We start from the raw sequence: 24622 nt of genomic DNA on the forward strand, positions 1-24622 counted from the left end.
TGTGCGCAATAGGCCTACCTTTTATTATTTGACAACTTCAGTTACTAGTTCCTTTGTAGATTTCGATTATTATTACAAAACTTACATTAACCACTTCACCTTCATATACATTTTGTCCATTCGAAAATAGCTGATCTACAAGCTCACAGATCTTGTAGATCTGCTATTTTCAAAAGATGTCATACATTTGACAACTTTTGCAATGGGATATTCTGCATAATGAGTAGCCTACTTTCTAGTTTTGGTACTTTAAGTACATTTAGATACCAATGTTTTTGTACTTTTACTCAAGTACATGTTTAATTCCGGACATTTACTTCTAACATAGTATTTCTGCGTTTTCTACATTGCAGTATTGATACTTTTACTAAAGTAAAAAATGTGAATTATTTTTCCACTGACTGTATGTCCATGTCCAACCACAAGGTTAGTGCCAGGGACCAGCATAACATTTGTGGTCTAAAAATGTTTGCAAAAACATTCCACGTTTTTCACATTTTGTCAAAAGTTTTTGTAAATAGCAGATCTACAAGCCCACAACGCGTCACATACTCTCACATTGGATAATATGTTATTCAATGTATTAATTCAGATCCTAACTATGGTAAGTACGTAGCTACAAAATACTACATTTCACAATAGCAGATCCAAACTATGCTAAGTAGGTAGCTAAGCTACCGATCGTCCATACTGCCAGTAAGTACATGTTTACCATAAATAAATAAACTTCCTCTATTGTCTACATGACGAAAATGTGCTAATATATGTAGGGCTAAATCACCTGTTGTCGTGGGTTCCTTTTGTGGACCTGTAATGTTCATATAATCATCATAACAATAACTTGATATAACATGCTACTTGTGGCCACAATTAATTTTGTAAGAACAAATAAAACATTATCAACCTGTAGATTCATGTTACTTGAATGCTGTGATTGGTAAGCTAGGAAGACATAATAGTCTACTATGTGGTCATTAGCCTAAATGACTATCTAGGCCAGTGATTCTGGCTCTTTAATTTATAGGACCCCCGTTTGATATGTACCAGGTTACAGGTCCCAACATTTTCAGAGAGAGAGAGAGAGAGAGAGAGAGAGAGAGAGAGAGAGAGAGAGAGAGAGAGAGAGAGGACACACAACTTTGTGTGCAGCTCATTCACACCTCGCGGTTAATTCGCTCATGCGTTAATGTGTCAATAACGCGCTAACTTTGACAGCACTAGTTCTGTGTCTTTCCTCCAGGATCCTTCTCAGATCATGAACACAGAAGCCACGTCCTAGCTCTCCAGTCAAAATGACATCTATTGTATGTCATTCCTCCTTGTTCTAATAATCCTACTACTCAATCAGAGAGCGTCTCCTTCTCAAACCCCAATGGTTCTATTGAGCCCCCCGCCCACAGGAGTGGCCCAATTCTTTCACAACTTGCTACAAAAATCGCTCATGCAAAACTATATAATCTCCTACATTTCATTTTCCACCTTCACATGTGTCTCCTCTGTAATAATCAAAAACACGGTCGCCCCCGATCGCAGCAAACGGTCTGGGGTCGGCGATATGCTTCTAAACAGGTGGAGAGCGTTTCTTCGCCCGTGCCGCCCATGCATTCTGCACTGTTGAACGTGCACCCTTTAAGTGCATATCTGCATGCACATAATTATATTGTTGTTGTTAAGTTGAAATAATAGTTGTAATAACAGTGTTGTGAACTGTTAACATCCTAACAAGTCCCAACCCTATACGGCTGTCGATAAATGAACACATGACGTCGGTGGGAGAAGAGATATTGTGTGTTTTGGACAAACAGCAGCGTAGTGCTCATGTTTGTTGTGTGAAGCTTAATGTCAGAGTGTTTGTGTTGGAGCGCCTCAGTGCGGCTGCAGAGTTCATGTGCAACCTCTTGCATGCGTGGCTGTGGCTTCACAGTCTTTCGTTTTCCTTCGCCATGTCTGTGTCTACCTGGGTGCGTGAGCGACATGTTCGCTGTTCGCCATGTGTTGTCTGCCTCAGCCCAGGGTTGCCAGGTTGTGCGACCAACAAGCAATGCACACATACAATTCATTTGCATCTTTCCCTTTCGTTTTTTCTCCCTTTGTACTCCATTAATCTCAGAGCTAGAACACACTAGGTCTCCAGGGACCCCCAAGGGGTCTGCGATGTTTCGCAGGGGACCGAAGCGGTCCGTGATGTTTCACAGGGGTCCGAAGGGGTCCGCGATGTTTCGTGGGGGTCCCAAGACTCCCAGGGGTCTATGTGGGACCGAGGTGGGTCCCCACTGGGTTACCCATGTGGGCTTTAGGTGGGTTCTACCTGGGCCCTAGGTGGGCCCCAACTAGGCAAGTCTATGTGGGACCGAGGTGGGTCCCAACTGGGACTGGGCCCTAGGTGGCACCCAACTAGGCTATTCTATGTCGTACCGAACCTTATTCGACAGACAGGTGGACAGACACACAGGGACAGAGAAAGAGGGGAGCACAGGACACTCAGCATTGCCATGTCCTCTGATTATAAGCGGATTTGCTTTACTTTTCACCACAGTGTTGCCATGTCCAAAAATTATAAGCGACTTTGCCTTACTTTCACAACTTACTTTCACTCAGCATTGCCATGTCCTCTGATTATAAGCGGATTTGCTTTACTTTTCACCACAGTGTTGCCATGTCCAAAAATTATAAGCGACTTTGCCTTACTTTCACACAATACTCTCGCTCACACTGTGAGGTGGCTGTAAGTTGGATCTGCGATACGAAGTGTACGACGCGTCACGCCAGATGTTCGGGCCGCATAGCGGCCCGAACTTCTAGTATAAACAATACACAACTGACTCCAGTATCAATAGCATACATACACCTTTCATCATGGTTAACAGTTAAAAGAGATTTTGTATGGCAATGGTGTCTTCTAGAGAGCACTGAAGTCTGACTAATTTACGCATTCCTACTTGGGTCACGTTTATCACGGCATATAAGAACTGTGTTCCAAAAATAAACAAATGAGCACGCCGGTTTGACTCATATGGATATGAAGCATCAACTGACGGCAGGAAAACGCTAACGTTACTGCTGCAGAATTAATTAAATGTGAAACAGAAACAGACTGTAAACGATACAGAGCCACCTCTGACAATAGCGCCGGGACAATTTGCTTATTTTTGGACCACAATTACCAGACGATTCTAAGATGACCCAATGTTAAGGCCCGTTCAAAGTCTCTAGATGGGTCTGAAACGTGCGTCAGGGGGTGAGGGATTCCGTCCGTTCTTTACGGACACATGCAAGGTCGCTCACGTTATTTAGGGGCTATTTTATTTATTTTAAAGTGTACAGGCGTAATACACCTATTCATCCACTAGATGGCAGTTGCGAGAGTATGTACCATACCCATAATGCATCGCTACATTTTGAGACGGAAGTAGGAAGTAGTCAAGTAGCAGCGTTCAGCGTAGATGTTTGTTTACTTCAGTTGTCATGGATTGTGTTGCAAATAAGTCGGACGCTGCTTTGATTGCCGAAGAGGAACTGTTGTTGCTCATGCTTTTGAGAAGAAGGATAAGAAGAAGGAGAAAAGAGAGGGAGAGGAGGCGCAGACAATGGTACGTCAGGCCATTAAATACAGAGAGACGCGTAGATGAGGAGTTTTTTAGAACCATCCTGCAAATGAGACGAATAGACCCCGAACGGCACCATCAGTACTTTAGAATGTCCGTCGCTAAATTCGACGACCTGCTTCGTCGGGTGATGCCGTACATCCAACATGGAAGCAACCACAGCAACCCTGTGAGTCCAGCCGAGCGCCTTGCTGTAACACTGAAGATTATTGCCCACGGCTACAGCCATCAGTCTGTGGCAGGAACCTTCTTGCTTGGCATTTCAAAGGTGGCTGCAATTGTCAGTGAGGTATGCCAAGCAATATGGCTGGCACTGAAGGATGATTTTGTTGCTTTTCCTACGGGAGCAGAGTGGTTGTAACCTGACACAGCCAGATCCGAAAATCTGCTTCACACATTTGTTTCACAGCGAGGAACGTAGTTACTCAATACCGCCCCCATCTGGCAGAGTCAGGTTAGAGTGGTTGAGGCTGAAGGCAGAATTCTGGAAAGACTGGAATTTTCCCAACTGTGTCGGGGCTATCGATGGAAAACATGTCCAAATCCAAGCAGCACCAATCAACAGTGGAAGTGCCTACTTCAATTACAAAGGTAATGTACCTTGAGTTAAAATGTATGAGCTTGTAGATCTGCTATTTTTGAATAGCCAAAGCCACTGGCGTGGTGTGGATTCTAATGTTGACCGCAGCAAAATGTGTTCATGTAGAATCACAACAAGTTTAACCATTTTAACCTTTTATACTTTGGCTTTTCAAAAATAGCAAGGTCATAGCTTATATCTGTGATGATATTAAATGTTTGGTGCTATTTTATATGTTGATGAATTGAATTTTTACATTTCTGTCTAATAAAATATTCAATCAATTAAGATTACTTCAGCTTCATCCTGATGGCCGCCTGTGATGCCAGGTACAAGTTCACCTACATCGACATCGGTGCGTATGGACGAGACAGTGACGCTGGTGTCTTCTCAAGGAGCGTCTTCGGATCACAGCTAATCGATGGACAGCTCCCTCTTCCACGTCCATCGTTGCTGCCAGGAAGTGAGGTCATCGCGCCGCATGTCTTCGTCGCCGACGAGGCCTTTCCCACAAAAGTGAACCTGATGAGACCTTATGGAGGTGAGACTGCATTGCATCTATTGCCAGTGGTTTAAAGTAACTAAATACATTTACCCTAGCACACAGTTTTGAGGTACTTTACTTTACTGAAGTATTTCCAATTGTCCATACTTTTACTTCTACTCCACTACATCTCAGAGGCAAATATTGTACTATTTACTCCACTACAATTATTTGAAAACATGTAGTTACTAGTCACTTTATAGATATACATTATTACATTATAAATAGGGCTGGGACTCGATTAAAAAAATTAATCTAATTAATTAGAGGCTTTGTAATTAATTAATCTAAATTAATCGCATTTTAATCGCACATCAATATTTGACCTGAGATCAATGAAAAAAATTGTTTTCAAATGGATTTTGGTAAACGTCTTTAAGTACATGTACTCAAGAACTGTACTTAAGTACAATTTTGAGGTATTTGCACTTGACTCTCGAATACGCCTATTTCCAATTTTTTAATACTTTTACTTCTACCCCAGTAACTCCACTATATCTCAGAGGCAAATATTTTACTTTTAAACTTATTTTAAAACTTTAGTTACAAGTTACTTTGTAGATTTCGATTAATATTATAAAACATACAGTAACCATGTGAAAATAGCAGATCTACAAGCACAAGGCATTGTGAGCTTGTAGATCTGCTATTTTCCACCATTGGAGGCTGGTAGAGTGTGTTGTTGTTAGTTGTTTTATAGTCGTTTAATTAATTATTTTTAAAAAATCGCGCGCATGTGAGCCGCACCGCATCGTGCCCCCCCCCCTTCCCCCCAGCGCACCGCCCCCCCCCCCCCCCCAAAACGGGACAAACGCGCGCGTGGGGGGCGGCATCCATTACGGATTCTGATTTGCCCAGCCAACATTATCAAGCAGGCTATGCGGCACGTCTTCATTCAGTGGCTGCTCTGTTGTTGTGAGAACCACGTCGTTCTCACTTCTCAGACAGCTTCTCAGGCGGACCGATAATACCAGCGCACCAACCTGGTGCGCTGGATAATAGGTCCGTGTGAAACTCGTCCAGTGAGAAACGTTCCGCGGTGAAAAAATAGGCGCGATTAAAATGCGTTAATTTTTTTGTAATTAATTGATCGAAATTAACGCGATAAAGTCCCGGCCCTAATTATAAAACATACATTAACCAAGGGCGTATCGCCATAGAGGCCAACGAGGCCATGGCTCGGTCTATAAAACTCTGCTCCCCCAGAGAAAAAAAAACAAAAAATCAACATATCATTAGCACCCCTCACCCTATTCTGTTGTAGCCAACCACAGAAATTCGCCTTTGTTTTCAAATCGGGCTTATTTGCATTCGGCCGAATTGTTAATGGGTGGCCATTAAAAAACGGTTTCCCCGCCAAACCGGTTATTTTGCCCCACTGGCCCCCCACCAGCGGCTGCTGGTGGGGGGCCAGTGGGGCCACAACCAGCAGCGCCCACCACAACGCCAGACCCGCCACCACCAGCAACCATCGCCGGCGCGCGGGGGGGGGGGCGGACCAGAATCTGGCCCGGTCCACGTTACGCTACTGACCCCACCATACGCTACTGACATTAACCACTTTAGCCCTATTTTATACCAAGGCTATATAGTCTTATGTTATGTTTTCTTTCTTTTACAGGGAGGAATCTGACAGGTGATGAGCGCATCTACAACTACAGGCTTTCGAGAGCACAGCGGGTGATCGAGAATGCCTTCGGTATTCTTAGGGCAAGGTGGAGGATCTTCGGGGGTCCCATGGAGTGTAGCATTTAAAAAGCTGAAGACATAACCAAGGCTTGTGTGGCGCTACACAATTACCTGACAGTCACTGACATTGACACAGCTGTAGGGCCACGCTATGTGGACAACGCACTGGTGGACAGTGCCAGTGCTGATGGAGAATGGAGAGATATTGTCAGGGTTGATAACAACCTCCTTGGTCTAGCACACATAACTGCAGCTCGAGCAACGAAAGATGGGTTGGCCGTTCGGAACGCTTTTAAAGTTCCAGACGCCAGCAGGTAGAGTTGCATGGCAGGATAATGTCCTCCAGCAAGGCAGACTTAACCGCCGCTAACTGGAAAGTGGTTTGATTGATTGATTGATGTACTTTATTTAGTAAGACATGAGAACAGTACATGACAGTACATAACAGTACATGGAAGTACAAATTCACAATACAAGGTCTACTAAACTGGAAAGCTCATTAAGCACTAAGCTTAAATGGTCTATGCTGGAGTGTGACTAAATGACTACAATGCAACTTTTCCTCTATTTTGGTTTTATTGTTTATAGTTGCTACTCAAGTGCCTCACTGTTGCTTCAGATTTATAAGAGTCCTCAGTTATTGTATATTCTCATTGATGACCGTTCTTGTCCCTTCCCCACTTTTAGTGTGCAGTGTTATTTTATCAGTGTGCAGTGTATTCGCAGTGTATTCTAAAAAATGTTCTTATTGCCCCCCGGTCAATAAGTGGTGATACTTTGATCAGACTCTTCTGCTGCAATTTAAATAAAGTGGGCATATGATTGTACACACGAAAGCCTCTGTCCGTCTTGTCCAACTTGTGTGGGGAGTAAATGCATAGTTTGTTCCGGGTCTCTCCCCTTAAGAGAGTGGCGTAGTCACTTTGATTTATCCAAAAGTATTATCAGTGTCCATCTGGTCACATTTGGCGTGTTCCCAGTTGTTACAATACTTCTATACTTTACTTGAAATTATAGCCTATTCATCACAACTTTTACTTCAATATATTTAAAACCAGAAAATGTTTCTTTTACTCCACTTTGACACCTCGTTACTCAAATCAGAATATAATTGCAAGTCTCATCATCATGGATTATCATCCAGACTGTTCATATTCACAACAGGTGCTCTCATCAAGACAAGATACCTGCTGTCCATTGTATTATGCTGATGTATAAAATAGGTTTCAGGGGTTAAACTGAATTTGATTTCTAGTTTCTACTTGGTCTGTGTGGAGGGCTGTGGACACTTCAAAAACCTGCCTACCAGTGACATCATCGTTAGGCAGATATTTGTTTCCAAACAAGATTTCAAATTTGATTTTTATTAACGCGAGAACACTGGCTTCCATTATAGCATGCTAACTTTCCAGAAATAGAAAGCCTGCCGTTTCTATTAGCTTGGATTTCCCATCGATGATGTTGCTGGTAGGCGGGTTTCAGAACTCTCCACAACCCTCCTCTGAGACATACTGTATAGACAAAAATGTTACCATATTATGAGCATTAGTGAGTACCAATTATTATATAAAGAGAGGTTGGAAATGGGTGAAGTCGTCCTTTAACTCTGTACATGTAAAAGAAGGACCCATCTCCGGCATCAGCCATCAGACCTCTGGAGCTTGTTCAGAAAGCTGCGGCTCGTCTGGTGTTCAACCGCCCCAAGTTCTCCCACACAACTATCCTTCTCCGTTCTCTGCACTGGCTCCCCGTAGCAGCTCGCATTCAGTTTAAAACCCTGGTGCTAGCCTATAGAGCAGTGAAAGGAACAGCTCCTTCTTACCTCCGGGTTTTGGTCAATGCCCACACCCCTGCCCGACCACTCCGGTCTGCCACCTCGGGGCGACTGACTCCCTCGCCACTCAACGGTCCTTCTGGTCGATCGACACGGTCACGACTTTTTTCTGTTCTGGCCCCACAGTGGTGGAATGAACTTCCCACTGATGTCAGGACAGCAGAGTCACTGCCCATCTTTCGCCGCAGGCTGAAAACCCACCTCTTCAGGAAACACTATCCTTCCTCTTTGCCTGGCCTACTTGTTGTTAACTAGTTGTACGAACTCTTGTTTTATTTTTGTATTGTTTTATTGGATCTTGTTTAGTCGATACACTTATTTGTTTTAGCTCGTGCTCATTTGATTTTGCCATTTTTGTCTCATCTGTTTAAGAAAGTAGGTAGCTGATATATTGCACTTTTACCTTAGCGCTAGGTATACTCTTGGTTGCTTGTTTTTGCAGGAAATATACTTAAAACTTCTGGTGATTAGTAGTTTTCGTTCCCTACCTATGTTGAATACACTTATTGTAAGTCGCTTTGGATAAAAGCGTCTGCTAAATGACTGTAATGTAATGTAATGTAATGTTCTGTTTATTTAACTGTAAGCTTTCTGAGTTACATGAACACTCTGGATTTGGCGGTTCATCCTTACTTCATATCAGTTCTACACAAACATTCAAATATGAGTCTTGAGTGAATTGCTGTAAGCCAGGTGTTCCCAAACATTTTCAGCCAGAGAACCAAAAGAGAAATTTGGTATCTCCCGAGTCCCCATGACCCAAACTTACAAAAATACACTACGAATTATCCGCTTATAGTCTCATCATCATGGATTATCATCCAGACTGTTCATATTCACAACAGGTGCTCTCATCAAGACAAGATAGGTCTGCTGTCCATTTTTGTATGCTGATGTATAAAATAGGTTTCAGGGGTTAAACTGAATTTGATGCTAAGCTGTTTTGCTGTGATGTCCATCTGCTGTGTATTTTCCACATTCATTTATCAACAAAGAAGTTGTATTGTAGATCTCAACATGAGTGGAAATGAAAACCCTCTTTGTAGTGAAACAGACATGAGTTGCAAGTGTACTTAGTACGCTCGTTCACTCATCACCAAAAATAGCAGATCTACAAGCTATAAAAACAGTAGTAACAAGCTAGAAGTTTTTTTTCTTCTTTTTAATACAGAAGAGAGGGGTAATTTCTCCATTCCGACATCTCGCCACTCCGACTAGTGGCTTCCGCGTGCGGTTAGGGTTAGGGTTAGGTATAGGGTTCGTTAACGTCGGAAAGGCGACATGCACCCCAGAAGAGACTCCCAGTCTCCCAGCAGCAAGTGATAAAACACAAGATAAAATACATTAAGAGCGCAAAGAGCACACATTTAAAATATTTAAAACTAGATTAAATGCAAACAAATGTTTAGAAAACACAAAATTAAGAGCACACATGAAAAATATTAAAAACTATATTAAATGCAAACAAGTTAAAACAAGCATTGAAAAAAAAAATCATTGTCATTGTGTGTGATCTCAGCAGCAAAATCATGTCCTAGTACTGTGGTGGTTCTTGCTGCCAATAAGAAGCCATCAGTCGGTGGATCGACCGCGCAAATTTTCCGGCCTCTTCTGGCCCAACACTGCTGAAAAACTCACGAGACAAACCATAAGGCCTAGTTGCATGTGCTGGCATTCCCCTCTCTCGTGTCTGTCTGCGCTCTGTCTCTCTCTCTTCTCTCTCTCCTCGGCTATGTTCACAAGTCTAGCAAAAAGGGCAGAATCTTCCTCTTCCTCTACGCATGGCCTCTTCTTCTTCCTCCTCTGCTTGGGAGTGCTTTGGGAACTGGAAGCTGAGGTTTGTAATATGCCAGACGAACAGGGGAGAGGCTCTCCTTGGCTTGGGGTGGCCCTGGCTGAGCCGGGGTTTCTTGCCGGGAGTATGTTAGGCTGCGGGAGGCTGCGAGTGTTGTAGTTCCAGGTCCAGAAGCCCTGTGCTGGCCAGAAGGATATGGTCGTGCAGGGGTTTGTTGGCTGGAGGCGTGTTGGGCTGCTGGAGGCAGTTGGAGTTCCAGGTTGCGAAATGAGAGAATGTTCACCTAGGCTGAGGCTCTCAGATGCTCCCAAGCTGCTACTGTCCTCCTCATCAGAGTGTGCATATAAAGAAGTCAGATAGTGGAGAATGTGAATTTTAACTGTATCTCACTGTGTTCAGTTTTCAATAGTGTTTTGGATTGATTAATTGCACCACAAAAACTAATGAATGTTTTTTTTGTGTGTCTTTTTTGGGCTTGTTTCTAAAGTGTAGTTGCTTATTTGGTGGTTCTCAAATAATTTCATGTCATGGACCCCCAAATGAATATGTATTTGTCCCTAATCCCCCATCTTTAAATGTTTGTTGTCAGATGAGTCAGATTTGTGTTAGAATTGTTCTAAATATTCCACATTTCATTTCAAGATTTTTAAAATAGCAGATCTACAAGCTCATAACACATCGCAGTGTGAGCTTGTAGATCTGCTATTTTCAATTAGGTTTAGACAAAAACAATGCTTGGCACCCTACATGTATGTCTATTAAAGTATTCAGTCAATCAATAGGCTCGATTACTTTTTTTTGTTGTTGTAAAGACTTAAAGAAGAAAGACGACGGCTACCAAGTAGAAAAGATGACTGGAATGTTTGTTTTGCTGCTTACCATGTCGCCGCTCAGGAAGTTTGTGGAGGTATCTCGGTGCGAAATGTAGGTCTTTAGCCATGCCAGATCCGTGAGGATTTGCGGGACATCCGCGAGGGAGGCGCCAGCACCACTTCGCTTCGACAAATTGTATTTTTTTTACTTTCTTGTGAAACGGTCTCGGACGTTTCTCCATTTTCTTTCTACTGTTATTGCGTCTGTATTTAATGCCTCGGCAATCTCTCTCCAGCTGCCCTGGACTGTGATTTTATTCTTGTGCTCTGGGCTTGTACAGTCGTACAGCCATGGGTAGTCCCGTACTAAAAGGCAAAGTCTCTCCTCGAATGATGATTTTGAATTTGTTGTCATCTTCGCATTCTGAACATGACACAGACACAGCTGAAGTGGCGTCCTTAAGACACTACTGGAAGTGACGTCATGCACCAACGTGGGTCTTTTTTTGGAGAAAGAGGGGTAGAGGAAAACTTTTTTCCCCTTATACTGCCAACTGGCGCCATTGGTACTGCAGTCAACGTGCACGTCAGGCTGACTGTGAATGTCGACTGCACGGAAGGAAAAACTGGAGCCGTAAGTGACGGAGGGGGAGAAAAAAACGACAACGCAAGGAGCGCCGGCGCTCGTTACGTATCCTTACGTCCGACTATGAATGATACTTTATTCTCCATAGAGAAATTACTTCCGTGACCCAGGGGAGGAACGAGTGACGTCAGGATTATATTGAATTGAATCTGGATAAAAGAGTTCAAAAGCTGGTGGCTTTTTACAGCAATGTTAGTACTTGGAAGACTACTGGGCGTACACTATCAGTATTTGCTGTTGTGCTTTGACTAAATGTAAGCTGTGTGATACAACATACTAAGCAAAATAAAAGCATGTATACATAGTACAGTAGATATACTGTGGATCAAAACATTACATACTTTTGTGGTGCAAACTTCATCCCTATCCACCATTGCAATACTGGTCATCCTCCCCTGTAAGATGCTGTTGACAGAGTTGATGAAACTGGACCTGCCAGCTCCCACCGTTCCATAGAGCAATATCCTGATGGTTTTGATGTCATCATTTGCAGGTTTGTATGCATTTTTTGTATGCATAATTAAGCAGTGTGCTTTTTTGTTAATTTCTGGTCAACAAATGAAAGACTTAGATTAAAGTTCAGCTTTTAGGAGAAAATGTTAACAATTAGTGGAATATTGAATATATTTATGGGATTAATTCCAAAGCATTCCAGACAATAGGTGTGCATTTACCAGGAGGTTATTGATAAACTTTAATTAAAATGAAAAAGTTAAAAGACAAATATTTTAAAATAGACTTCTGTCAGCAGAGCAGACTATTTATTTTCTTATTTTTGAATATTCTTACCCCCACTTGAACTGTCTCCATGGCTTTTCAACTGAAAAATAAGACAACAATCCACCCAAACAAACAATAGCTTCAATTACATCATAAAAGTATGTGTCCTATACACATAAAATATTGAACATTATGCAATCGTATTAACAAATCTTACACTCTTTGCTTCCCATTCTTTTCAATTGTTTTTCATCTGAGGAAGAGAGAAACAGAAAATAACAGATGAAATGACCACCTGCGTGGATTATAAAGTTCAACCCATGTTACCATGTAACAACAACGGTCTTAAATAATTAGTATCATAATAAATACAGTAAGTATACTGTATATAGAAGTATTTTGATTGTAAACTAAAACAGTTGGCATTCTTTCAGTTTATCATTTAGCAAAAACCAAGTGGGCCTAAAATTAGGCAGTGTACAGTATGTAATCCAATGATGCACAAGGAATTATGATTCTGTATCTGTTGCTATTCTATTACTATTGTTTTTGAAACCATGCACCTTATGCTTATACTGTATCTCTTACTATATCTGCTGTACCGCAAAGTTAATTCCAATGAGGAAAGCTGCCTCTCTGTCTGACAGGGAAGTTGACATTTTTTGTCCAATGAGGAAAGAGGAATGGTGCAACCATTTCTCTTCAGCCCAGGGACGTGCTGGCCACTGGGAAATTTGGTACAATTCCCGAACGGCCGCTCCATTCCACTTTCCTCCACTTTTTGGGTCTGGGTGGCCCACAAAGTAAATATAACTCATGTAATTGGCCCTCTGGCTTGTCTCTCATCTGAAATGGCCAATCCTTGAGTAGCACCGGCCCACATTACCTCCAGTATTTTATCATTATTGTACATTTTTCATTGTAAATTTTTATTATAAATAAAAGTATATATATGTATATATATTCTTTTTATAAATAAAAATATACCGCTCATCGGTTAGTATTTGGGACCTTGCCGCGCAGCCGGAGGCAAAACCCCCCCGGTGCGCAGCCTTTGGCCGCTTACCTACAGGCCTCTCTATCTGAGATTCCCAGGCTGAATTAAGGGCCCAGCACGCGGAGGCATGCGTTAATCCGACAGACCTTTTCTCCGACTATGTAGCATCCGCGTGCGGTTAGGGTTAGGGTGCGGGTTTGGTTCGGGTTTACTGTTTAATCTTCAGCCAATAACATTTTTGCATTTGCAACCAAACTGATTTAATGGATCTATTCAGGAAGAACTCGTACAATTGAAGGAATCGTTCATGATCGGCACAACACTATTCACAATATGCGAAATCTATTCCAGGATTTAAGTCCTGGTTTATGCTGGTAACGTGCACAAGGGATCGGTGCTGATCGATCCAGTGGTTTGCGCAATTAGCTGCAGACATGCAGACACAGGGACAGACACACAGACCACACAGAGACAGACACACAGACACCTCTTCTATACTCCTAGGTGCCACACCATAAAAACACACTTACCCTACATTAAACGTTACCCTTTGTTCCTTCTGCGTTGCGTTGCCGTTTCAAAATGGAATCTGAACCTCCTGTGTTTACTCTCCTTCTGTTCCTACACCACACCTGCTTCTAATCTCCCTCACACACTCTTTTACTGTGTGTGCGTGTGTGTGTGTGCGTGTGCGTGTGTGCGTGCGTTTGCGTTCTCTTTAATAGGCTCTATTCACAGCAGCCATATTATGAAGACATCATAGGCGGCGGGTGAGCCCGACATTTGGGAAGGCTGATACGGGACACATGCACGCGCGATAGAGAAAACTCGATAACAAAGTTATGGGAGATTGAGAAGATTTTCTCCTCATTTGTGTCTCAAAAAAAGCAATTTTAGTATTAAAATCTTGTACATATTGTGTGTCTTGTGACGATCGGGTCCAATATGTAGTTCAGTGACCATTTCATTACATTACATTACAGTCATTTAGCAGATGCTTTTATCCAAAGCGACTTACAATAAGTAAGACCATGGAGTTAAAGAATGGTTCAGAATCTGTGTTCACGTTCACTCTTCCATTGGAATCAATAGACTGCAAGCTGCTTCCTGTCTCCTAAAAAGGCGTCCACCTACGTCACGCAGAAACGGGAAGTAAACCGGAGATCGTGTATCTTGCTAAATTAACAATCTTTGCAATCAGTTACTTAAAAATAAATATATCTCTGCTGTTTGTCCCCTTAGGAGTGTCGTTTGTATGACGCCTCCTCTATGTGTCCACCAGGTGGTGTCGTCACCATGTTAATCCAGTCAAATCCATCATGACTAGTCTTTGATAACGTTTTTATTTAGCTGTTAGTGTGAATGCAATTTATTCTTTATTTTGTTTTATCTAATGTTTTTTTCCTTTGTCTTTTCTTTTTTTTGTTTGTATTATTATTATTATTACACATAATATTATTATTAATATTACTATTATCATATTCCCTTTCTTTGTTTGTTCAACCCGTGTGTAAAGAGTTTGACAACTCTTTACACTTTTTAAAATATTATGTTGGGTTAGAGCTAGGGTTTCATCTTTCAGTATATCTCGTTTTCTATTATAAAAATGTTTAAATTCACTCATTAAATTTCCTATAATGAAGGCAATGGATAATGATGTTATCTAGCTATAATAGAATAATTAAGAATAATAATTAGAACACACTTCCAAAAAAGAAAAAAAAAAAAAACTTGTTTTTGTTTTTTTTTACTTTAAAAGATGTTAAAATTATTAAAAACTAGACCATACCCGGTCGGCGCAGCGCATCCGTGGGGGGATATGCGCACATGATCTGGCAACCCGGGAGGCAGTTCGTCCCATAGCTGGGCAGCCCCGTAACCATGGCGACAGTGTTTGACACAAAAACGCTAATAAGAAGCTGAGATTTGATGAAATTGAAAAACGGGCTTCACAGTTAAGTTCAGATGGTAATGGTCAATGGCTGTGTGCAAAATCAGAGCAATTGCTCCAGCCAGTGAGGAGAACCGGGTAGCTTCACCTACCACTACAGAGAGACAAACAGACAGAGGTTACTAGAATTATAGTAGGATAGTAGGATAGTGACACTAGTGGTGTTAGGGTCCGAAATGACCCGTACACCATAGAAGGTAAAAAGTCATTTATTTTTCATGAACTCAAACTTTATTTTACTCCTGATAGCAAATGCTAATTGAGGACAAGTCTCTCTCACTCTCAAACAGTAAACATTGAATATTGACAATTTGAGGGGGGATTGAGCCACACTTCTTTTCCGGGTCATTTCGGACCCTAACCCACAAGTGTCACTTTTTTTTTTGAGACCATCAGAATTAATTAAAAGGATGATAAATCATTTTGTTGCGTTAAAATGGCTATAAGCATAATTCCTTTTAACAGGTCGTTCATGAAAGTCCTTGCGGTCTTGTTTCCAATGAGAACCTGTGAGCAATTCGGGGTTAAGAGTCTTGCTCAGGGACAAATTTCATTTCATCGACACATATGCTGGCCTGGAATCGAACCTGGGGCAACCAGGGCCTCTGGCTCCCTAGGCTGGCTCACTAACCACTCAGCTATTTCTGAGGATATCATGAAGCCTCGTTCCAATAAAGAAATGTAAAGGGTACTTTTTACCTATTCAAACTTGAAAACGGGTCAAAAAAGACCCTAACAAAATGGAAGGGTTAACCGGGGTCAATAAAACTGTGTTCCTAGGCTTCCAGCTCTAAACTCACAAACCTGCTGGACACAGCTGCTGTTAATACAGAAATAATTAGCTGACCTCTAATCATTGGCTGTTCTATTAATTGTCTCATGAACTGAATTAACTGCAAACTCACAAGCCTGTACAAAATACAGTAATAGCAATCATGAAGTGTCATACTAATACTCAAATACTCAATATATATTTTAAATATGGCTCTTACTCAATATATAGACTTCTTTTAAATATGGCTCTTACAGCAATATTTTCAAAAATGTTGTAGTCAGTTGATATTGATTGATTGACTTCTTTATTGACAAATCACATGCACAACTGAATACAAAAGCACACAATAGTCAAACGGATAAACACAAGAAAGCTTGAGAGCTTATTTCCGTTGTGGTCCTTTGCATTGTGCACGGAGAAAGACGATCTGACCTGAAAATGCAAGATCTCCATGAATTCAAGGCTTCATGGTGTGTAAGCAATAGAAAATAAGTCATTTTTTTTCAAGCAGACTGTGTCTGTATGCTGTCAGTCTGTATGCTGTCAGGCTGCCAGTCTATTGGTGAGTAACCACATTGAATGGAGTCAATTTGGGCGATGTACATTGCTAGAGGCTTGTTGAGGTCATATTGGGTGCAGATGCAAGGATACAGGCTCTTGTTGAAAGACTGATCAGAACATGTGTAGATATTGCAGCATGCAAAAAAAGTTAAATATCTACAAGCTCACAACGCGTCATATTGCAATTTGCAACTTGGACTTGCTGTCATATTGTCGAATTTCGCCAGACTGGCTTGTTTTTTGCTTTAAGAGCATATGTAATTTCAGTGTGGCCAGTCTCTTAACAATTTTTTTTGAGACTGCATGGCATGGTGGGAGCCAGGTGGTGATGGTGTCCGTCCACCTCATAATGAGGTCCACTGGATTCTCCGTTCTAAGGAGTGCCTGTTCTTGTTCTTCCATTAGGTGGCGGAGCCTCATATGCTGTTGATGGACGTCTGTCGAAGGGTGGACCAGTTTCCCCTTGCTCTTGATCGTAGTGAGTACTGCCTCTGACTCCACGGGGTGGAGGCTGTGGTAGCCATGCTCGTGAAGGGCACTGCTCGAGAGGCAGTACTCACTACAAGCTACACATGAAGTTTTTCTAATTTCTGTGAACACTGCCCATCCCGACAGGTAGTACAGAACCTGCCCTTGTATCAAGGGCAGGGGTTGTTGCTCATACTCTGCCTGAGCTGGCAACTCGGGAATCTCCACTGGCTGCTCTGTTTGGGCCAAGGTGTCGATGTAGTCGACCATTGTGGTGTCAGTGGAGGGGCCCTTGCCTTCATATTGGGTAAGAGCAATAGCCTTCAGCCTTGCGCGGCAAGTTTTGGCGCTGGGGTGGATGACGTTGTCTGCTCTCAATTGAGATTTTCATTGGCATCAGTAGAGATCCGCCCAGTGTGGAAGTGGTTCAGTGATGTCCTTTCTCCTGTCATCCGGGCCATCCAGGTTCTGTTTTCTGGCAGGAAGGAAGGGGGAACTGATGGCAGGTGCTGCTCCAGTTCCTCTGGGAAGAGTGCAGCACCTGCCATTACCAGCATGGTCGTTGTTGCCATTCTTCCCATCCCATACCAGTCTGGGATGGCTTCCAGGCTGTAAATAAAATGTATTCATTTAGTATTGTAAGTCTCATAACTGCTGCCATTAATTCTGCTTTTGATTGTTTGTTTCAGAGGCACTTACCCTGATGCTTCCCTTTCTTTTTGGAGCGAAACACTGTGGCATTCCATGTTTGCATGAAGTCCCGCAGCCTCTCCAACTTCCAATTGGCCCCAGCAGTGGTGTTTGGTGGATATAGTGCTGCACATATCAAACATGTAGTAGTGTCAAACAGAAGGAGCCAGCACTGCCTGGGTTCAGGGTCCAGTGGCTTCTTCAAACAGGTGCTCTTCAGTGAAACGGGTAGGTATATTTATAACCCTCCCTCAAAGTTCTGCATGTGGTGCATCATTGTATGTCATAGAAAGAGAAGGTACTTTCAGTGTTTAATACACTCAAGGCCAGATTTACTAAGCCTTTTGCACCTTTTGGACACTGTCTGCACTTAAACATTAATCTGCAAGGCTTAAGATTTGATGCAGTTGCCTTTTGTATGTGAGTATGACTGTCATTGTTTACAGTATACCAAACAGTAAGTGTGTGTTGTTAGTGCAACATACTTTAATTTTTTCAAAACTTGTAGCTGTTGATATGGCCCTTGCAGTCAGACCAGGCACAAGTTTTTCCGACGTGTCAGCCTGAACAGAGATGACCTTCTCAACGGCAGCTATGGACACCTGGAAAACATACATTATTTCAAGCAGAAGTAAGTAGATTTTGTAAAATTACACTTTGTTGAATTCAGCAATTATATCTCATTTATGAATGACGTAACATGCAAAGCTGAGAATGAAGCTTTTACAACGTCACTAACTGGTTTGTTCATATAGAGTGTGATGGTAAATGATAGGCTAAAGCCTGAATATACCACAGCGATGACTTTTATGTCCCGCTCTCCACATGCCGCAATAATGGTTTGCATGTAGGCCCAGAGATCTCTCCCCGACACTGATGGCCCGGTGAAGTCATAAGCCACAAGCTGTTTGAAATCCTTTGTCAAGGAGGCCAGAATGGTTGTCAGCACCTTTGTTGACAGGGTGTCATCTCTGGGGGGCAAGGTCACTGTTCCCAAAATCATTTTCCTCCCTGGATCATATTGGAGTTATTTTTTTATGGCCATTTCATCAATCTATTAAAAAAATGGTTACAGTGCATTAAAAGTGTGCATATGAAACAAAATACTGTATCTGGGAGTGAAACGATCTGTGGAATTTTATGGCCTCCAGGCGCCTGCTAAGAGTCCGGTAGCTTGGCATGGGGAATTTCATCTCTAGAGTGTGTAAAGATATTTGCGAAATTTGTACTTGGTTGTCTCTCTTTGTTAGTAAATGTAAATATGTTATAACAAGTCTAGGGCTCATACCTTCTCTCAAATATTCATAACCACTGATCCCTGTGGCAACTCTGACTTTTAAGCAGTTAGCTATGGTTGCAGGTGACCATTTGTAGACCCTTTGTGTAGACTCTGTTTGACATCTACAGTATAACAGAAAATGGAATTGAGAGAGACAAGAACAGGTCAGTCAGTTTGTTTACTGTATTGGTATGGTTGTATGGTTTAGAAATTATAATATCATATGTTAATCCCCTCTGCCAATCTTCCCCTATGTTCAGACCCCTGAGATCTCAACTGCCAGCTGTAAGTAATTAGACACTTCAAAGAAAAACTTCAATGTAAGTCACAGTACACAAAACGTGTGTTGCTTGGCCCGGACAGATTGAAATTACTTGACTGCACTACCGGCCACACCCTGATCATGATGTAAAAGTGATATTACATCATGTTTGGTGTCTGACCAGAAGTGCAACATAGTTGAAAGTTTCAACATGTAGAGTCCAATTCAACACTAGTTCTCTGAACTTTACAAATTAAGGTGGATTGTCCCTTTACTAATGTTACTCATACTTTCCCTTTCTGGTCTTCAGCCTTATTGACATAAACTTCTTCACTGCCTTTGACACAGAAATTAGTTGCCTAAAACTGCATCTGTTACCACCTTGCCTTGTAGCACTGTAAGTAGTGATATAGTTATTATCTCACCTGCTTTCAAGGAACTGAATTTGGTCAGTGTTGAAGACCAGGCCAAGCATCTTATTCTGAAAGAGGAATAGTGCAAGGTCATGGCAAATTAAAAGAGAAGCCTTTTTGCATTAATAAAGGTTTTGAAACATAAATAAAGAATATAATAATACCTTGATCTCCAGCTGAGATTCAAGTTTGGCGATCCGTCTGCCTCTTACTTCAGCTATGTCCTGTTCAGGTTCTTCGTCCTGTACAGGTTCTTCGACTCGTTCTGCATCGGGAAAGTGGACAGTGGCAGTGACAACCTCAGCATGGCTCTGATGGAAGGTGTCTGGTGCATCTAAGTTTGTGTTGTCCTTTGACAGAAAGTGACTGAATAATTTACATTTGTGGCAACATCTTCATAATACATACATTTTAATTAATATTTTTAAGGTTTCAATGTCAAAAGTAGGGGACTAGGTTACATTTTCCCAAATCTAACAAATAGCTGCATGTTTGGGGAAATTGTGCTCAGTAATGTGACTCGTGTTCAAAGGGCTGAAAATGCAACACTAAAGGCATGATCCTTTTAATAAGCATGTATGATACATATTTTTGTTCATGTTTGTTGTGTTCATGTACACGTAATTAAAAAGGGTTAGGGTTAGCATGACTGCATCCCATGTCTCTTTACCAGTTGATTTCTTGGTGTAATTGTGATCCAGGGGTGTTCTGCAAGAGGTCCCAGTCATACATATGGCCTCAGTCATGTAGGGAGAAAACAAACTTTTAAAACTGTGTGTTTGAAAAGTGATCCCAATGTGTGTTTTTTTGTTTCCTTGATTATGTTCATGATATAACACTTGATTAAACATTTTATGTTCTTGTCTTCTGGATGATATCATCCTATGTGTGTTTACCTGTTGATTGCCTGCTGTGATCCATCCCATTTCCCTGGGGGGTTGTATTACTATTAATCATGCAGGGGTTCTCTGTCACACTGGAGCTCTCAGTCACCCTGGGGGTCTCAGTCGCACTGGGGGTCTCTGCCATACTGAGGGTCCCTGTCACACTGGGTGTTATACTGAGGGTCCCTGTTGCACTGGGGGTCCCTGTTGTACTTAGGGTCTCGGTCATGCAGAGCTTGCTCGTTCGGTCAGGGACTGCATTAGGCAGAAGACCCCCATTGGGATTGAACTGGGCAATTGAAAAGTGATCCTAGTTTTGAAAAGAAAAGAAGAATTGTGAACTTTTTCAATTATTGACACTGAAATAGCATTGTACAGTATGTGTTTTTACAGTATCCTACCTGACACAGCCTTGCCCACTCTGTGGGTTTCCAAGGTTTGAACCCATCTGACCCAGCTCTTTTTATGGCTTTTGCCCATTGGTTGGTCCTTGGGAAAACTAAAAAATGTCTTTGTGTGTGGGCCAGGCCCTGTCCTCCTGGACTTGCACTGTGGAGCTGCACAGCTAACCATTCTAACTGTTGTGAAAGGACCCATTGAATAAGACAGAAATATGGACAACAAGGAACTTGACATTTTATCCATGAAGAAATACTTGTATTGATTTGATCATACTTCATAATTACAGGGCCAGAGCTCTCAGCTCTGTACCTGCCTTATTCTTCCCCTCTTTCTGTTTCTGCCACTTTTCGCAGTTCTGGCTGAACCGTGCTGTCACTTTTTACGAAACTCGGCCATATGGTAGATGGTCATGAAAAACGATCAAAAAATAATTCTCATAATCATTCGTCAAAAGGTGGCGCTATAGCACTCAAATGAAAAATGCCAACTTTGAACAGGTACAACTCATGCCCTGTTTGACCTACAGCCATGAAACTTGGATACACATATGCGTCTCCTCATGCTGAACAACTTTCACCCGCTGACTTTTGACCTCTGACCTTTAGATCTCCCACCATTTTGAATTATATGAAAAACAGTCATTGGCTCCTAACTTCTGCATTTTTTCACTTATGGAAAATCCGCTGCCAAGGTATTGTCGGCATAGGTCCAAAGTTCAAGTGTTAAACGTTTTGTGCAGATTGCTCAAAAATCCCAGGAGGAGATAGATTTTAACTATTGCAGTTTTATGAAAATTATTCATCTGCCCCTAACACATACATGCAGACTCACATTTCTTTGAAACTTTGCAGAAAGCTTGAGGGTCATTCCAAATATCACTGAAACCAATCTTACTCCAATTGGCCAAAGGGGGCGCTATAGCAATTTTTTGAAAATGCAAACTTTAAACAGGCATAAGTCATGCCTCGTTTGGCCGAAAGTCGTGAAACTTGGTTTCACTTGTGCCTTGACTCATGAGGAACACATGTATCGCTTTGACCAGTAAGCTCCGCCCTTAGATTGTCCGCAATTTTGAGCAGTTTGAAAAACACTTGTTTTTCACAGTTCTGGCTTAACCGTGCATACGCTTTTTACGAAACTCGGCCATATGGTAGATGGTCATGAAAAACTATCAAGAAATAATTCTCACACTCATCCGTCAAAGGGTGGCGCTATAGCACTCAATTGAAAGTGCCAACTTTGAACAGGTACAACTCATGCCCTGTTTGACGTACAGCCATGAAACTTCAATACACACATGCGTCTCTTCATGCCTGACAACTTTCGTGGTCTGACTTTTGACCTCTGAGCTTTAGATCGCCCACCATTTTGAATTATATGAAAAACAGTCATTGGCTCCTAACTTCTGCATTTTTTCACTTATGGAAAATTCACCGCTTTTGTTTTGTCGGCAAAGGTCCTAAGTTCATGTGTAAAATGTTTTGTGCAGATTACTCCAAAATCCGAGGAGGAGATGGGTTTTAACTATTGCAGTTTTATGAAAATTATTCATCTGCCCCTAACACATACATGCAAGACTCACATTTCTTTGAAACGTTGCAGTAATGTAGAGAGTCATTCCAAATATCACTGAAACCAATCTCACTCCAATTGGCCAAAGGGGGGCGCTATAGCAATTTTTTGAAAATGAAAACTTTAAACAGGCAAAAGTCATGCCTCGTTTGGCCGAAAGTCGTGAAACTTGCTTACACTTGTGCCTTGACTCATGAGGAACACATCTATCGATTTGACCAGTAAGCTCCGCCCTTAGATTATCCGCAATTTTGAACAGTTTGAAAAACACTTAAACCCAGGATTTTTCAGCTATTTGCGTGAAACTGTATCATCTGTGTCATCTCCTTTTTCACAATTCCTTGTCTGTTGGTCCAATGGCATCTCCCTTAAATAAGTGCCTCACAATCTCAAGGTCGCCAGTTCAAGCCTCACTTGATGCAGACTTAATTTAAGTTGAATTGCTAACAACATGACTGTATCAATGAATACATGTGCAAATGGTAAAGATAACCTGAAATGCTTATTTGAGAGTACGTTTTTTCAATGTATGACATACTTCATTCTGAAAATAGCCGATCTACAATCTCAAAACTTTTCAGATAGCAACGTGTTTCTGAGCTTGTAGATCGGCTGCTTTCACTGTTTTCGGTTGCGAGGAGACATACAATTTCTCTATTGGTAAATGGTTTGTGAACGAGTGATCTTAGTATTGGCTTGGTTCATGACAGAAGGCAGGAGTTTATGATCTTCAACAGACAACATCAGCCTGGACAAAGCTATAGCACCATAGGTAGTGTTGCAGCCTATTAGTCCGAAGGTTGAGAGTTCGATTCCTGTTAATGGCAATAGGTTGAGATGTCCAATCAATCCATTCTGTTTCCATCTCTCTCTCTCATCAATCTATTCCGTTTCCATGTCTCTCTTCAATCTATTCCGTTTCCATGGCTCTCTCTCTCTCTCTCTCTCTCTCTCTCTCTCCAGTTTCCATGTCTCTCTCTCTCTCTCCAGTTTCCATGTCTCTCTATCTCTCTCTCCAGTATCCATGTCTCTCTCTCTCTCTCCAGTATCCATTACTCTCTCTCTCTCTCTCTCTCTCTCTCTCTCTCTCTCTCCAGTTTCCATGTCTCTCTCCCTCTCTCTCTCCAGTTTCCACTACTCTCTCTCTCTCTCCAGTTTCCATGTCTGGCCCTGTATTATCGCTGCTTGCAGCTATATTTGTCATTTATCTTTCCTCTGTCCATTCCTTATCCAAATGACCAATGTTCAGTGATGGAAAGTAACTAATTACAAAGTACTGTACCTAGGTACAATTTTGAAGTACCTTTACTTATGGTCTCAATCCTTTATACTCCACTACATCTCAGAGGAAAATATTGTACTTTCTACTCAACATTATTTGAACATTTTAGGAACAAGTTACTTTGTAGATTTAGATCAGTGGTTTTCAACCTTTTTCATGCCAAGGACCCCTAAATTGATATACATTTGGCCGTGGACCCCCATCTGAAAATGTTTTGTGCCAGGGACCCTCAGAAGAGAAGATTTGTGTAAATAAAATGCAAAATTCTACAAAATTTAAGGTGTGAAAAAGACTTTTCGAAAATGTTCAGAAATAGCAGATCTACAAGTTTGCGGCACGGCACGAAGTGACTCGCTGTGAGCTTGTATATCCGCTATTTGAATAGCCAACGTATGCAATATGGATAAAGGGGTGAAAATGTATTAACACATTTAGCTGGGGTCCCCTGGAACCCCCTCAAGGACCACTGGTGGTCCCCGGACCACTGTTTGAGAACCACTGATTTAGACAATTACAAAACATACATTGAAGGTACAGTAAGTGATTTTCTTTGGTTAAAATAAGTTAAGCTCTCTATTCTGATAATAATAATTGCTATAGAGTCTCTTCAGCTCACAACAATGCATTAATACTAATTTGAGCCAATCAGGAGAACTCGTAAGGGATATACAAGACAAATTGGAAGTGATGACACAAAGAAATTAGATCTCACCCGATCTCTCCTGATTGGCTGAAATTCGCAACCCAACTGTAAATATATATTTTCTTTATTAAAGACCTGGAAAGACATGCAGGGAGACCCCTGTTACTGAACAAATACTATAGCAATGATTACTATCAGAATATAGAGCTTTTAACTTA

At 41.7% G+C, this 24622-nt stretch overlaps 2 protein-coding genes across 2 annotated transcripts in view; both read left to right on the forward strand.

Moving 5' to 3' along the window:
• LOC311050670 (uncharacterized protein) overlaps window positions 1–24622 on the forward strand; it is a gene marked incomplete at its 3' end in the record, with an annotated part of 728236 nt that overhangs the window by 296309 nt on the left and 407305 nt on the right. The gene's annotated exons all lie outside the window — the stretch shown is intronic.
• On the forward strand, window positions 4105–6651 carry LOC311051038 (uncharacterized protein). The gene is made up of 3 exons (XM_084065402.1): window positions 4105–4196; window positions 4475–4726; window positions 6351–6651. Exons 2-3 carry the CDS (start codon window positions 4495–4497, stop codon window positions 6482–6484), a joined length of 366 nt encoding a protein of 121 aa, XP_083921528.1. The 5' UTR covers window positions 4105–4196; window positions 4475–4494; the 3' UTR covers window positions 6485–6651.

The sequence above is a fragment of the Gymnoscopelus microlampas genome, assembly GCF_963454915.1.
Source record: "Gymnoscopelus microlampas genome assembly, chromosome: 8".
Lineage (NCBI taxonomy): Eukaryota > Metazoa > Chordata > Actinopteri > Myctophiformes > Myctophidae > Gymnoscopelus > Gymnoscopelus microlampas.

Bases quoted from the DNA above. Each gene is read 5' to 3' on its own strand.
- LOC311051038 (XM_084065402.1), top strand. From the start codon at position 4,495: ATGGCCGCCTGTGATGCCAGGTACAAGTTCACCTACATCGACATCGGT. The intron at 4,727-6,350 runs GTGAGACTGCAT...TTTCTTTTACAG, and splicing joins CCTGATGAGACCTTATGGAG to GGAGGAATCTGACAGGTGAT.